The 13345-nt window shown below is 42.5% G+C and overlaps 1 protein-coding gene across 8 annotated transcripts in view; it reads left to right on the plus strand.

Annotated features, from left to right (window-relative positions):
• GNPTAB (N-acetylglucosamine-1-phosphate transferase subunits alpha and beta) overlaps positions 1 to 13345 on the plus strand; it is an 82085-nt gene that overhangs the window by 56416 nt on the left and 12324 nt on the right. For 7 of the 8 annotated variants that reach the window (XM_057742436.1, XM_057742439.1, XM_057742441.1 and 4 more), the window contains 9 exons: positions 1445 to 1606; positions 1997 to 2176; positions 2383 to 2553; positions 3887 to 4010; positions 5151 to 5354; positions 6004 to 7085; positions 9424 to 9623; positions 9843 to 10062; positions 11130 to 11243. In XM_057742436.1, the coding sequence (XP_057598419.1) occupies positions 1445 to 1606; positions 1997 to 2176; positions 2383 to 2553; positions 3887 to 4010; positions 5151 to 5354; positions 6004 to 7085; positions 9424 to 9623; positions 9843 to 10062; positions 11130 to 11243 (2457 nt within the window). The remainder of the gene's footprint in view (positions 1 to 1444; positions 1607 to 1996; positions 2177 to 2382; positions 2554 to 3886; positions 4011 to 5150; positions 5355 to 6003; positions 7086 to 9423; positions 9624 to 9842; positions 10063 to 11129; positions 11244 to 13345) is intronic. The other variant, XM_057742438.1, reaches the window with a different exon arrangement.

Here is a 13345-nt window from a genome sequence, read left to right on the forward strand (position 1 = left end):
GATTCTCTGGGGATTCCTCCTCCCATTGCTGGACTTCCAGGTTGGGAAGCCTGATGTGGGGCTCAGAACCCTCACTTCAGTGGGTGAACTTCTGCAGTATAACTGTTCTCCAGTTTGTGAGTCACCCACCCAGCATTTATGGGATTTGATTGTAACGTGAATGCGCCCCTCCTACCGTCTCATTGCAGCTTCTCCTTTGTCTCTGGATGTGGGGTGTCCTTTTTGGTGAGCTCCAGTGTCTTTCTGTCGATGATTGTTCAGCAGTTAGTTGTAATTCCGGTGCTCTTACAAGAGGGAGTGAGCGCACGTCCTCCTACTCCGCCATCTTAATCCTATCTGTATATGATACTGTTAAAACAAAAAACCTGTCAAGGGTGGTGTGAAGTCTGGTCAGGGTGGGGAAGCCTGCCTGTAAAACGTGTTGATGTCTGTGATGTTCCCTCTTGGATTTATGGTGGTTCTCCTGTGGGAGCACTTCAAGCAGCCCTGCCAGGACACCCCTCATAGGTGTAGGCACAAGAGCAGTTAGACACCTGCTGGCAGGTGCACCCTCCACTTCTCCAGTGAAGTTACCTTGCAGAACTTTCCCCAGTGTAGGCAGATGGGTGATATTCTAGAACAGAGGTCACAAACTGGTGACTATAGATGTGTTTTGTCTGAATGCATGAAAATCAAAAATATTTGAGCTACTGTTGAAAATGGGGAGATGTCATGTAACACTGGGGATTCTGATCTCCCCAGAAATCTGGCAGCCTTTATCCCTACTGACTAGTGGCTGCAGTTTTCAGATGGGGCCTGAGATGTCCCATTTGCCACAGCCCCCGACTCCTCCTTGTTTCTTTTTTTTTTTTTAATTTAAAATTTTATTTATTTATTTATTTTTGGCTGCATATGGTCTTCGTTGCTACATGCAGACTTTCTGTAGTTGTGGCAAGGGGGGGCTACTCTGTTGCAGTGCATGGGCTTCAGTAGTTGTGGCACGTGGGCTCAGTAGTTGTGGCTCGTGGGCTCTACAGCACAGGCTTAGTAGTTGTGGTGCACGGGCTTAATTGCTCTGTGGCATGTGGGATCTCCCCAGACCAGGGATTGAACCTGTGTCCCCTGCATTGGCAGGCATATTCTTAACCACTGCGCCACCAGGTAAACCCCTCCCTCTTGTTTCTTATTACCTGGCCTGTTGCATTCGTTTGAGAAATGTGTCTGTCCTGTTTATGTCTTCTTTTTTTGACTGTCATGCTATTTCATACATGTATATGAAACTTTTAATCTTTTAAATGTATGTAATATATATTTAATATGTACAATATACAGCACATAGTACAGTACACAATGTGCAGTGTATATATGTATCATATATATTTAAAGATCAGGGATCAGACTGGGAAGTTGAAGGTAGCTCTTCTTTGTTCAGTTTTTCCCCACATGTAACCTTGTTATTTTACAGTTGCAGTTGTATTCAGAGGCCAGTGTAGCACTTCTAAAGTTGCATAACCCCAAAGATTTCCAAGAACTGAATAAGCAGGCGAAGAAGAACATGAGCATCGACGGGAAGGAACTGACCATAAGTCCTGCGTATTTACTGTGGGACCTGAGTGCCGTCAGCCAGGTGAGGGATGCAGAGATTCTTCTAGGACCTGAATTGAGGGTTTTGATTATTAAAGATTTTTGAGTCACTGCATTAGAAGAAGGAAGAGGGCTTACAGAGAAGTGACTTGATTGGAACTTTTCTAATTTTCCAGTCACCACCATTGGTTAATACTAAGGGAAGTGACCTAGTATCAGATCCAAGAACCTTTGAAAACAGTGTGTGAAAGAAATGCTGTTTTTGTGCTGTTGTTTTAAATATGCTGAGTGTTTTGCATTTTTGGTGATGTTTAAAGGCTGGACACGGTCTCTGGAAGTTTGCGGGAGCTCCCTGAGCACAGAGGGGACAGTCGGGAGGGGCAGGTGTGACTTAGGGGTATTCTACATCTTTGTGTGCCCCACACTTTCTCAGTCTAAGCAGGAGGAAGATGCCTCTGCCAGCCGCTTCGAGGATAACGAGGAGCTGAGGTACTCGCTGCGCTCTGTCGAGAGGCACGCGCCGTGGGTTCGGAATATTTTCATCGTCACCAATGGGCAGATTCCATCCTGGCTGAACCTTGATAATCCTCGAGTGAAAATAGTCACACACCAGGTAGCGATGCACGTGTCACAAGGCTGCGGTTTCCTGTTGCAGCTCTTGCTGTTCTTTGTCTTGTCCCTGATTTCATCCCCTTACCCTCCTCACCTCCATTTCCACCTTCCTTCAATCTTCCCATTCACCTCCCTCCCTTCTTTCCAAAAACAAAACAAAAAACCCCTCTCATCCGCCTTCTCTCTCTCTCTCTCTCCTGTTAAAAGGATGTTTTTCGAAATCTGAGCCACTTGCCTACCTTCAGTTCACCTGCTATTGAAAGTCACATCCATCGCATTGAAGGGCTGTCCCAGAAGTTCATTTACCTGAATGATGATGTCATGTTTGGAAAGGATGTCTGGCCGGATGATTTCTACAGTCACTCCAAAGGTCAGAAGGTGAGTACCTAAGAGGTACCTGGCTTGGAAATCACTTAGAAGTTACAGGAAATAAGGAAGTCAGTATATATAGCATATTCAGATTGGATCACACATGCATTTTTGAGTGCTAAGCTCAGGAGAGTTGACAATCAGGGAGTGAGAAGACTACAGTGGGAACTTTGCTTCCTTACATTCCCAGACACCAGGGATCCACCATCTACATTTTCTGCTACTACAACAACAGAAAAAGCAAATCACCGTGAAACACAAAAAATCCTGCTTACCATGTCGGCAAAATGCCTAAGATAGAAAGTTAGCTCAATATAGTGCTTTAAAGACAGGGATGAAATTTCATTGAAGGCAGCTGCTCTCACTCTGGCTTTGAGGGGCAGGATGGGAAAGTGGTCATGAGCACAGATGTGGATGCCAGCTGTGTAGCACTGTCCTGGGCATTGACCTGGCCTCTAGGTTTCCTGTCTGCGTGTTGGGCAAATGGGAATACCCTGGTAGCATTGTTAGAAGGGTTCAGTGATCAGCTGCAGACTTATCACCATGAGCTTATGAGTTCTAGGCCTCTGTCAAGCTGTGGCTGGACAGGGGAGGCAGACGAAATCAGTGATTGTATACAGTGATTTCCATGCCGGCAGGCGTACCCTGGGTGCGAAGGAGTGGAAGTGCTGGAGAGTGAAATCAGACAGGGATAGGGATTGAAATGAGCTTGGAAGAACAAGTGAGAGTCAACCAGATGAAGAAAGACCTTCCAAATAGTTGGACCATGCAAAGACTTGGAGATTTTAAAGGGGAATGCATTTTTCAAAAATGATTTTAATTTAGAGAGCAACCATTTACCATGTCAGTTATTTTGAAAGCAGACAAGTTAACAGCTCAGAATGCTGTGCTGATGAACTTATCACAGGACCTCGTGCAGAGATAAGGACATCTAGAGTTCATCTGCCCCCTTTTCAGCCTTGAGACCAGATGGTGCACGAACAGCATCAGAAAAGCAGTGACTTGTGTGCACACTTTCCACCTGCACGCTGTTGTACTCGCATTTAAGTCTGGCATGTTGCTGCTTTATTTCAAAATAGATTATTTATAAGACCATGTTGTGCGACTAACCTGTAAGTTGAGTCCTTGTCCGCTTTCCTTGAGCAACAGAAAAGAATAAATATGCCAGATAAGACCCATCAGCAGGGCAGGACTGAGAAACTACTACAGGATGGCCCTGAACGCAGACCTTTTCTGGAGCTTCAGTTTGTTGTGTGTTGTTTTTCTGTTAAAGGAATCCTAATTTAAGAATAAAAAGTGCCAGAAACCAGAAACCACTATTTTCTCTCTGGTTTTATCGTAGGTTTATTTGACATGGCCTGTGCCAAATTGTGCTGAGGGCTGCCCGGGGTCCTGGATTAAAGACGGCTATTGTGACAAGGCTTGTAATAATTCGGCCTGTGATTGGGATGGCGGTGATTGCTCTGGTGAGGATGTGTTCAAATGTAACTTGTCCATGTTGACGGGATTTTTGTCAGGTGTTGTCATTATCGGACATGTACAGTGACTTAATTAAACAGTCTTCACACATTGAAAGAGTCAGTCATCCATAGATTCTTTGGAGGTGATGACTGGTATCCCCATGAGGCCCAGTTTATTCATAGCATCACTGTTGAGGTTTTTTATAGTATCATTGTTGGGCATTTTCCCACGTTGACCCTGCACTTGAAAATGGCTTTTATTATTCAAAATATGAAAATCAGTTATTGCCCTTAATTACGTGAGCTCAAGAGCAAGAATCACTCTTACTTGTTCGTGTCAGAGCTCATGGCCGGTGGCTCTTAGCAGCACATTGCTTCAGGTCAGGGAGTGAGTAGAGAGATGTGGAAGAAATAAACATCTCATCTCCTCAGCATCTCTTCTCCCTTTCTTGTACACTTATATTTAGACTTGTTGAGAATAACACGTTTTTACATTTATTTATTGCCTTTCAGTTTATAAAGCATCATCCATTATTCACGTGAATTTCTCAGTCACCAAAGAAAGAGAGTAGGTGCACAGATCTTACTGTCCTCCTAGTCCATGTGAGGAAACAGGTGTGGGAAAGTGTTGAGTGTTGGAAGAAACAAAGCTTGTGTTCAGTGAGATCTATTAGAGGCACTTCTGAAAAATACGAACCACTACAGGAAGAAAACACAGACATGCAGGAGAGTGTGCAATCCAGAGAGCTTGGCCCCTTGTAGAGCAGTGATACTTGGTCACGAGGTTAGCACCCATATTATGACATGTTCTTATCAGTCCTGAGAGTCAGTCTTCAGAATAATCTGCTCCTCCATACACATCTACACGTGCCCCCTTGAGCACATTTGAGGCCTGTACTTACAGGTTGCACAGCTGGTAAGCGCTGTGGCCTGGTCATCCCACACCCAGTCCACTGTCAAATGATGCCCCCTTTTCAGTCTGTCTCTTTTTAAGCTACATAAACTCTTCTATTAAAGAATGGGCTGAACTTTTCCAGGACTGAAATTCATGCGTCAGTCTTGAAAACACTATTAAGAAATAAGGAACTGCCTTTTTTCAAGATTGTATAAGCACAGCAGGATTCTGTTTTCCTCCTCCTCCTCCAGGTAACAGTGGTGCAAGTCGCTATATTGCAGGAGGCGGGGGCACCGGGAGCCTTGGAGTCGGACAGCCCTGGCATTTTGGTGGAGGAATAAGTGGCATCTCTTACTGTAATCAAGGATGCGCAAATTCCTGGCTGGCCGATAAGTTCTGTGACCAAGCCTGCAATGTCTTATCCTGTGGGTTCGATGCTGGTGATTGTGGGCAAGGTATATTTATTGTGATAAAAACATATTTAGAATAAGAAGATAACAGTCTTTCATAAATAGAGGGGGTTTGGATCGTTTTTGTTATTTAAAGTAATAGTTCTCTAGGTATCCCTTTGTCAGCGTTGCATCCAAGCTAGTTGTGAGTTACAAGAGAAGGACACAGATCTTTAGAAAACAGTAGACACCAAAGCTGTATCTTCTCTTGTTATTGCTCTAGTCTGTTTCTTTGTTTGTTTTTTAGTAAGCAGATTTATCTTAGTTGAAAATATATGGTGAAGGTTTAATTTGGAAACCAATAATTCATTAAATGAGTATGGTTTGAATACTGGATCTTATTGATAGCTTATTAATGGAGGTCCTTTTGGTAAGAAAGTTGTATTTTTTCAAATGGACAAAAGGATGGAAGTTGACCGTTGGAATTTGCTGTCCTGAATTGTGCCGTATCTCTCCAGTGAGTCAGCCTCACGTTCCATGTCAATGACAGTGACTGCTTCAGAAAGTAAAAAATGAGCCCTGTAACAGTAGCTTTTGTGTTAGAATTTCTGATTAAAGTCACTCTTAGACAGTGAAAACTCAAACCCTAAGAATTAAAGGAAAAGGGGGAAAATGCATAGTGTTTTAAAAGTCATGTTTGTGTTTTTTCCTCTAGATCATTTTCATGAATTGTATAAAGTAACTCTTCTCCCAAACCAGACTCACTATGTTATTCCAAAAGGTGAATGCCTGCCTTATTTCAGCTTTGCAGAAATAGCCAAAAGGGGAATCGAAGGCGCCTATAGTGACAACCCAATAATCCGACATGCTTCTATCGCCAACAAGTGGAGGACCATCCACCTCCTAATGCACAGCGGAATGAACGCGACCACAATACATTTTAATCTCACATTTCAAAGTACAAACGATGAAGAGTTCAAAATCCAGATAGCAGTAGAGGTTGACACGAGGGAGGAGCCCAAACGGAATTCTACGACCCGGAAGTCTCCCCAGAGTGTGGTTAGCCCCACAACACTTCTTCCAGAGGTGGAGATCCTATTTGAGGATATCCCCGAAGAAAAACGCTTCCCCAAGGTCAAGAGACATGATGTTAACACAACAGGACGATTACAGGTGGGGGTGGAAATTCCGCTGGTCAATATTTCACTCCTTCCAAGAGAAACCCAGTTGAGCCTTAATCACTTGGATTTGCAACTAGAGCGGGGAGACATCACCATGAAAGGATACAATCTGTCTAAGTCAGCCCTGCTGAGGTCTTTTCTGATGAACCCACAGGATGCAGTGTTAACAATAAAGCACCCTCCAGTGACAGAGCAAAGAAATGACAGTTTGGAGGCCCCACTGGAAGAACAGGTTCACAAAAGCATCTTACCAAGCAGCTCATTGTCTTTTCCAGCAGTGACAATGACAGTGAATGGCCACCCCCAGAACCAGACTCCACCCCTGGACGTAGAAACCAAAGCAAGATTCAGGTCCAAGACTGTGACCCCAAAAGTAGGGGCTGGAAGTGTGTCAAAAGAAAAGCTCTCATCTCTGGTTTTCCCACTGGAAAACAGGGAGAGACAAGACAAGGTAATCACAGGGGAAGAGCAAGAGAAGAACAGAATGGAGGAAAATGCTAATAGTTTCCTAGGTGGTGATGAAGTATTACCTGGAAGAAAGCTGCAACATTACACAGACAGTTACCTGGGCTTTTTGCCATGGGAGAAGAAAAAGTACTTCCAAGATCTTCTTGATGTAAGTTACATCCAGCCTTATTCTTTCCCATGCTCAAGAAAAATAACCTTGTAAGTGGTAGTGATATAAGAACAGCTACCATTTATTGCGCACTTCCCTGTGCCTGCCGCTGAACTCAAAGCTTTTCTTACGTGGTTTCATTTAACTGTTCCAGTAATTCTAACAATAAAACTTGCTATCTTTGTCCCCATTTTGCAGTTTAGGAAGTAGCCTTCACGTGGGTGAGTAAGGGATTTAGCCAGGGCCATACCCTGAGTCCATGGTAGAACAGGGATGAGATCTTATCTTTACTTGGTACACACTTCTGTGTGCCTTGTGCAGTCTGATCTTATATGTTTCCAACTTCACTAATGAAAAGCCTGAGATGCAGATAAATTCTTTAGCCTTATGGGCATCACAACAGCAGGAGAGTGTGAGCCAAGTGCTCTCCCTCCTGTACTACCACCTCCATGGTGCCTTGGGGTCCTTTGTACATCTCACAAGTGCCCTCACTGTGCTAACTGCCAGCGAGCACAAGATGGTATGAACAGTTGCTGCTCTTGGAGACTCAAAGAGCAAGGTGGGAGGACAGATTTGTGGGCAGATAATTGTGGCAGTGTGATGTGTCTGTTGAAGGTACGGGCAGGGAGTCCGAAGGGAAGATTCCTTAACTCTGCCGGGAGGTGTCCAGGAGGAAGTGCCCTATGAGCTGACCTTTGAAGGGCGGGAAAACGATGAAGAGGGGCATTGTCTCATTCCTCTCATTGTCTTCAGGAAGTATCTTGTCCCTGACATGGTAGCATTTACAGATTGTTGAGTGAGGGGCTGCAGAGTTCTTGCCTATGTTGATTTCCTCATTCTTGCCGCCTCCTGCTTTTTAAATTGCAAAAGCACTGCAGGCTAGTGGTAAAAATCACAAGCAATACAAAGAACAAAAAAAAGCAGTTTAAAGAAAGGGAAAGGACTCCATCCTTCCTTAATCTCCTTACTTGAGACAGTCACTATGAATATGTAGTTTGGTGGGTATTCTTCCAAGTATATTTCTATAGACATGCAAACGTACAGACTGTATAGTTTGTTTTGCAGCAGTGAAGTTACATATATATTGCTCTGCAGTTGCCTTTGATGTGCTAATACGAGGGCAAATTGCCATTTCTTTTTTTTTTTATTTTTTATTTTTTATTTTTTTTAAATTTATTTTATTGGCTCTGTTGGGTCTTTTTTGCTGTGCACGGGCTTGTTTTTAGTTGCAGTGAGTGGGGGCTACTCTTCGTTGTGGTGCACGGGCTCCTCATTGCCGTGGCTTCTCTTGTTGCGGAGTATGGGTTCTAGGCGCATGGGCTTCAGTAGTTGCAGCACATGGGCTCAATAGTTGTGGCTCACGGGCTCTAAAGCGCAGGCTCAGTAGTTGTGGCCCACGGCCTTAGTTGCTCCGCGGCATGTGGGATCTTCCTGGAGCAGGGATCAAACCGTGTCCCCTGCATTGGCAGGCGGAGTCTCAACCACTGCGCCACCTAGGAAGCCCTGCCATTTCTTTTTAAACAGCTATAAGTTGTTTCCAGTGTTTTGCAAGTACAACTACCTAATGTTGCAATAAATATTATTGTACATATATCTTACTCTGGAGGAAGTTTTATTTCTGTAGGTAGAATTGCTAGGTTAGAGGGTTAGTGTGTATAAAATTTAACTATGTCCTTAAATGCTGCACCCCTTCCTCCTTCCACAAACAGTATGCAAGCGTGCTTGTTTCTCCACAGACTAACCAACAGCAGTTAATATCATCTATATTTTCATCAATTTGAGAAGCAAAAATATTTCTTCTCCTGTAAAGTGTGTTTAAGTTGTTTGTCAATATTCTTTGCCCATTTGTTCAGGTTCGCCTCTTACTGGTTTTGGTAGGGTTCTTTACATTTCATAACATCAACACTATTATATGGTGAAACCAATTTTGTATTCTAGTCTTTGTGTTCAGAACTCAAGTACTTGCTGCTTTGATGTCACCAGTAGAAATAACTTGATATTGAAAGCACTGTCAAATTTATCATAAATCAATTAAATATTGCATTGAAATTGGCTATGAAATCTCATTGTCAATGACTAGTTCTTGAAGAATACCCTACAAATAGACCCCTACCCCACAGCTGTTGTTCTCAAGCCGATGTTGGCAATATTTTCACTGAAATCCAGTTTAGTCCTGCTCTTGGGATGCTAAGGAGACCTGTTAGCGCTCATTTCTTTTTCCCCTCACGACAGTGACTCGTTGTTACCACGTTACATAAAGTAGTCCCTCTGTCTCTTGTTCGCACAGGACTGCTGTTCACTAAACAGAATGCTGTGTTGTGTGGAATTCTCTTTTCAGGAAGAAGAGTCACTGAAGACACAACTGGCATACTTTACTGATAGCAGACACACGGGGAGGCAACTAAAAGATACGTTCGCAGATTCCCTCCGATATGTAAACAAAATTCTAAATGGCAAGTTTGGATTCACATCTCGGAAAGTCCCTGCACACATGCCTCACATGATTGACCGAATAGTTATGCAAGAACTGCAAGACATGTAAGTCTTGCTTGTGTTTGAATTGTTTGCTTGTGCTCGGAGCCAAGGCTGCTTGAAGTTTACATCCTCGCTGTGCTGCATTTATGGCTCTAACTCTTGATGACTAGTATGTCGAAGGTATTATCTAAATAAGTGGGAAGGAAAATTCTGACTCCACTCGTGTTAGGTACCGTATATATTTTAAATATCCTGATCTCATGATATGTTATGTTTGGACAGGTTCCCTGAAGAATTTGATAAGACGTCATTTCACAAAGTGCGCCATTCTGAGGACATGCAGTTTGCCTTCTCTTATTTTTATTATCTCATGAGTGCAGTTCAGCCACTGAATATATCTCAAGTTTTTGATGAAGTCGATACAGACCAATCTGGTGTCTTATCTGACAGAGAAATCCGCACACTGGCTACCAGAATTCATGATCTGCCTTTAAGTTTGCAGGTATTGTAATTTTTTTTTTTTTAAATGAGGATGTGGTACCTACTTTATTTATTTATTTATTTAATTGGCTGTGTTGGGTGTTCATTGCTGCACACGGGCTTTCTCTAGTTGTGGCGAGCAGAGGCTACTCTTCCTTGTGGTGCGCAGGCTTCTCATTGCGGTGGCCTCTCTTGTTGCAGAGCACGGGCTCTAGGCGTGTGGACTTCAGTAGTTGCGGCACATGGGCTCAATAGTTGTGGCTCACAGGCTCTAGAGCACAGGCTCAATAGTTGTGGCACACAGGTTTAGTTGCTCCGCGGCATGTGGTATCTTCCTGGAGCAGGGCTCGAACCCGTGTCCCCTGCATTGGCAGGTGGATTCTCAGCCACTGTGCCACCTAGAAAGTCCGGTAGTATAATTTTTTTTCCCCCTAAACTTTGTGACATTCTAAATGAAACTTCTGCATTTGATACTTTCTCTCTTTCCCCTGTGTACTTCAGTGTAATGCAAATACAAGTAATTCTTCATATTTAATGAGGGGGTTCACAACTAGTCCATTTTAAATGCCAGGATTAAAATCAAATTTGAAGTTCATATTTTATAAGAGTACTTTTTTTAGGCTTTCAGTAGGGATTGCTATTGTGTTGTCTGGAGAAGAGGCAGACCGTAGCTGCAGATAAGATTCCCGTGACAGGCTCATCCAGTGGCTTCAGGTGTGGCCGAGTGGAGATCTCAGCCAGGCCCGTGGTGCTGCAGGGCCCCCTCTGTCATGGCATCCTCCAGTCCCAGGAGTAGGATGCTCACTAATGGAGAGCTCCAAGGTGGATCCCGCAGGACACCCATCTGGTGATCCCGTGGACCACCTTGTGTAAAATGGTGCCTCGCAGTCCCGTATGTTCTCCTTTGAGACAAAGATGAGTTATTTGTATTGTTTCATTCTGCTCTTTTTAGGGTGTCTTTAAGAATCATATAGTCAAACTCTCTTTGAAGATAGCACTTAAATTTTGGTGACTAACATTTCCATTTTTAAAACCACATTTGTTACTTGTAATGTATATAGGTTTATCCTTTTATTTTTGCTTTGTTAGGATTTAACAGGTCTGGAACACATGTTAATAAATTGTTCAAAAATGCTTCCTGCTAATATCACTCAGCTAAACAACATCCCACCAACTCAGGAAGCGTACTATGATCCCAATCTGGTAAGTGGAATGGGTTCTTTATGTAAAGTAGAAAGTATATATATATATATATATATATGTATATATAAAACACCTTATTGGGTGTTAGTTACATCATTTCTGTACAGCACTTCAAAAACTAGAAGCAGGCTCTGTTTATAGGTCTTCGGTGGAAATTAGTAGCACAGATAATCTAGAATCATTTATATTTTTATTTGGAAAAATCTTTTTTACTCCCCAATGGATGTTAAGCTGATATTGAGATTAGTTGCTGATATTCTATAAGCAGACATCCTATTCACTAAGGATGGCAGAAGATAGCCTCACTGGCCTAGGAGAACAATCCTGAGGTTAAACATTAACCATGGAAATAGTCATCAAATGGAATCCCATCTTTCATCAAAGCCCAGTTGCTCTGATGCGGGCACTTAGTGGATCTTACCAGCAGGGGCAGTGGATGAGCTGCACACAGTGTATTGTACTGGCGTGCCACTGACTGAAATGACTGGAAGGCTGTTGATTGTAAGGTGCATCCCAGCTTCAGAGAAATGATAATGTGAAAAAAAAAACTCATTTAGAATTGATGGAACAAGGATATAATACAGCCATTTATGTGAATGCTTACAGTTAATTTTTACTGATACATATGGAAAAATGTTCACAAAATAAAATTAGGTGGGGGGGGGAAATGGGTACTGCCATGTACAGAATATGGTTTGAACTATGGAAAACTCCCAGATATACACACGTCCCAAAAAGTAATGAAGATGACAGTAGGTTAAATCATAGGTAGGTAGTTTTTTTTAAATCATGCCATATGTAGTCTTTTGTGTCTGGCATTTTTTTTTTTTTTTTTTGGTAATTGAACATAAGTAGTGGGTTGTTTTTTTCTTTTTACACGAGATGTTCAACAGTTATAAAATAGGCTTTGTGTTAGTTGATTTTACCCAACTGTAGGCTGATGTAAGTATTCTGAGCATGTTGGAGGTAGGCAGGGTTAAGCTGTGATGTTTGGTAGGTTAGATGTATTAAACGCATTTTCGATTTATGATATTTTCAACTTATGATGGGTTTATTGGTACATGACCGTATCATAAGTGGTGGAATATCCCTTTTAATATCCTTTTTTTCACACTAGTATTTTCCATATTTTCTATATGAATAGAGCACAGTTTCGTAATCAGAATAACATGTATTTTAAAAAAACTGGCCATCTTGCAAATGTTCAAGCCCTATAATTAACTGCAGATAAGATGCCTGTAAATGGATGTAGAGATGAGGAATGAATCAGTTAAAAATCTGATTCCTGAAAGAAGGCAATCATTCATTTAGCATTCATTGCACACGGCAGGGATGGTGTTTCTCACTCATGTTCTCACAGGGCCCTGGGAAGCTGCCTCATGAGACAGTGTGCAGGGCAGCTCAGAGCTGTAGGAACACGCAGACAAACTACAAGTATTGCTGACTGTGCGTTGGTTAGTTTAGCATGTGACATTGGTTGGTATACAGATATGTGTCACTTAATGCCAGTTCTCTAAATATTCTAAAACTTAAAACTATGAAATCAACAAAACTGAGGTAGAGGTATAAGACCCAGTGTCAGCCCTGCGGGAGTTTGCTCTAGACAGGTGAACAGGCATGAATCAGCAGGTAGAGAATGAGACTGGTTCTAGGTTGTGGGTTCTCGGGAGGCCTTGCATGGAGCTGATGCGCAGTCAGGCTGATAACAGAACAGCTGCTCGCCTTGTGAGCTGTGGCAGCTTCTCCTGGATCTTTGGCACAATCCAGTGAAAAACGCTTTGCCAACCCCAGACTGTTATACAGATGTTGGTAGTTCTTTACAAGTGTGTTCTTAATGATTAAGAAGGCACATTTGCAATCACCGTAGGTGTTTTCCCTGCCTCCAGAGAGAATAGAATCAGTTAAAAGAAAATTAGATTGCTTAGGCTAAAGGACCTCAGTTTTAGGAAATTTCAAACAACCATAGCTTTTTTCTGTTTTCCCAAATTTTGGAGTTACCCCCAACAAAGCTAAAATGATCAACTCTAAATTATCCAGAGGTCTGTCCTGGTTTAAAAATTTTTTTTTATGTATTTGTCAAAATAACTAAAGTTTCTACCAGT

This window comes from Hippopotamus amphibius, chromosome 7 (assembly GCF_030028045.1).
Source record: "Hippopotamus amphibius kiboko isolate mHipAmp2 chromosome 7, mHipAmp2.hap2, whole genome shotgun sequence".
Lineage (NCBI taxonomy): Eukaryota > Metazoa > Chordata > Mammalia > Artiodactyla > Hippopotamidae > Hippopotamus > Hippopotamus amphibius.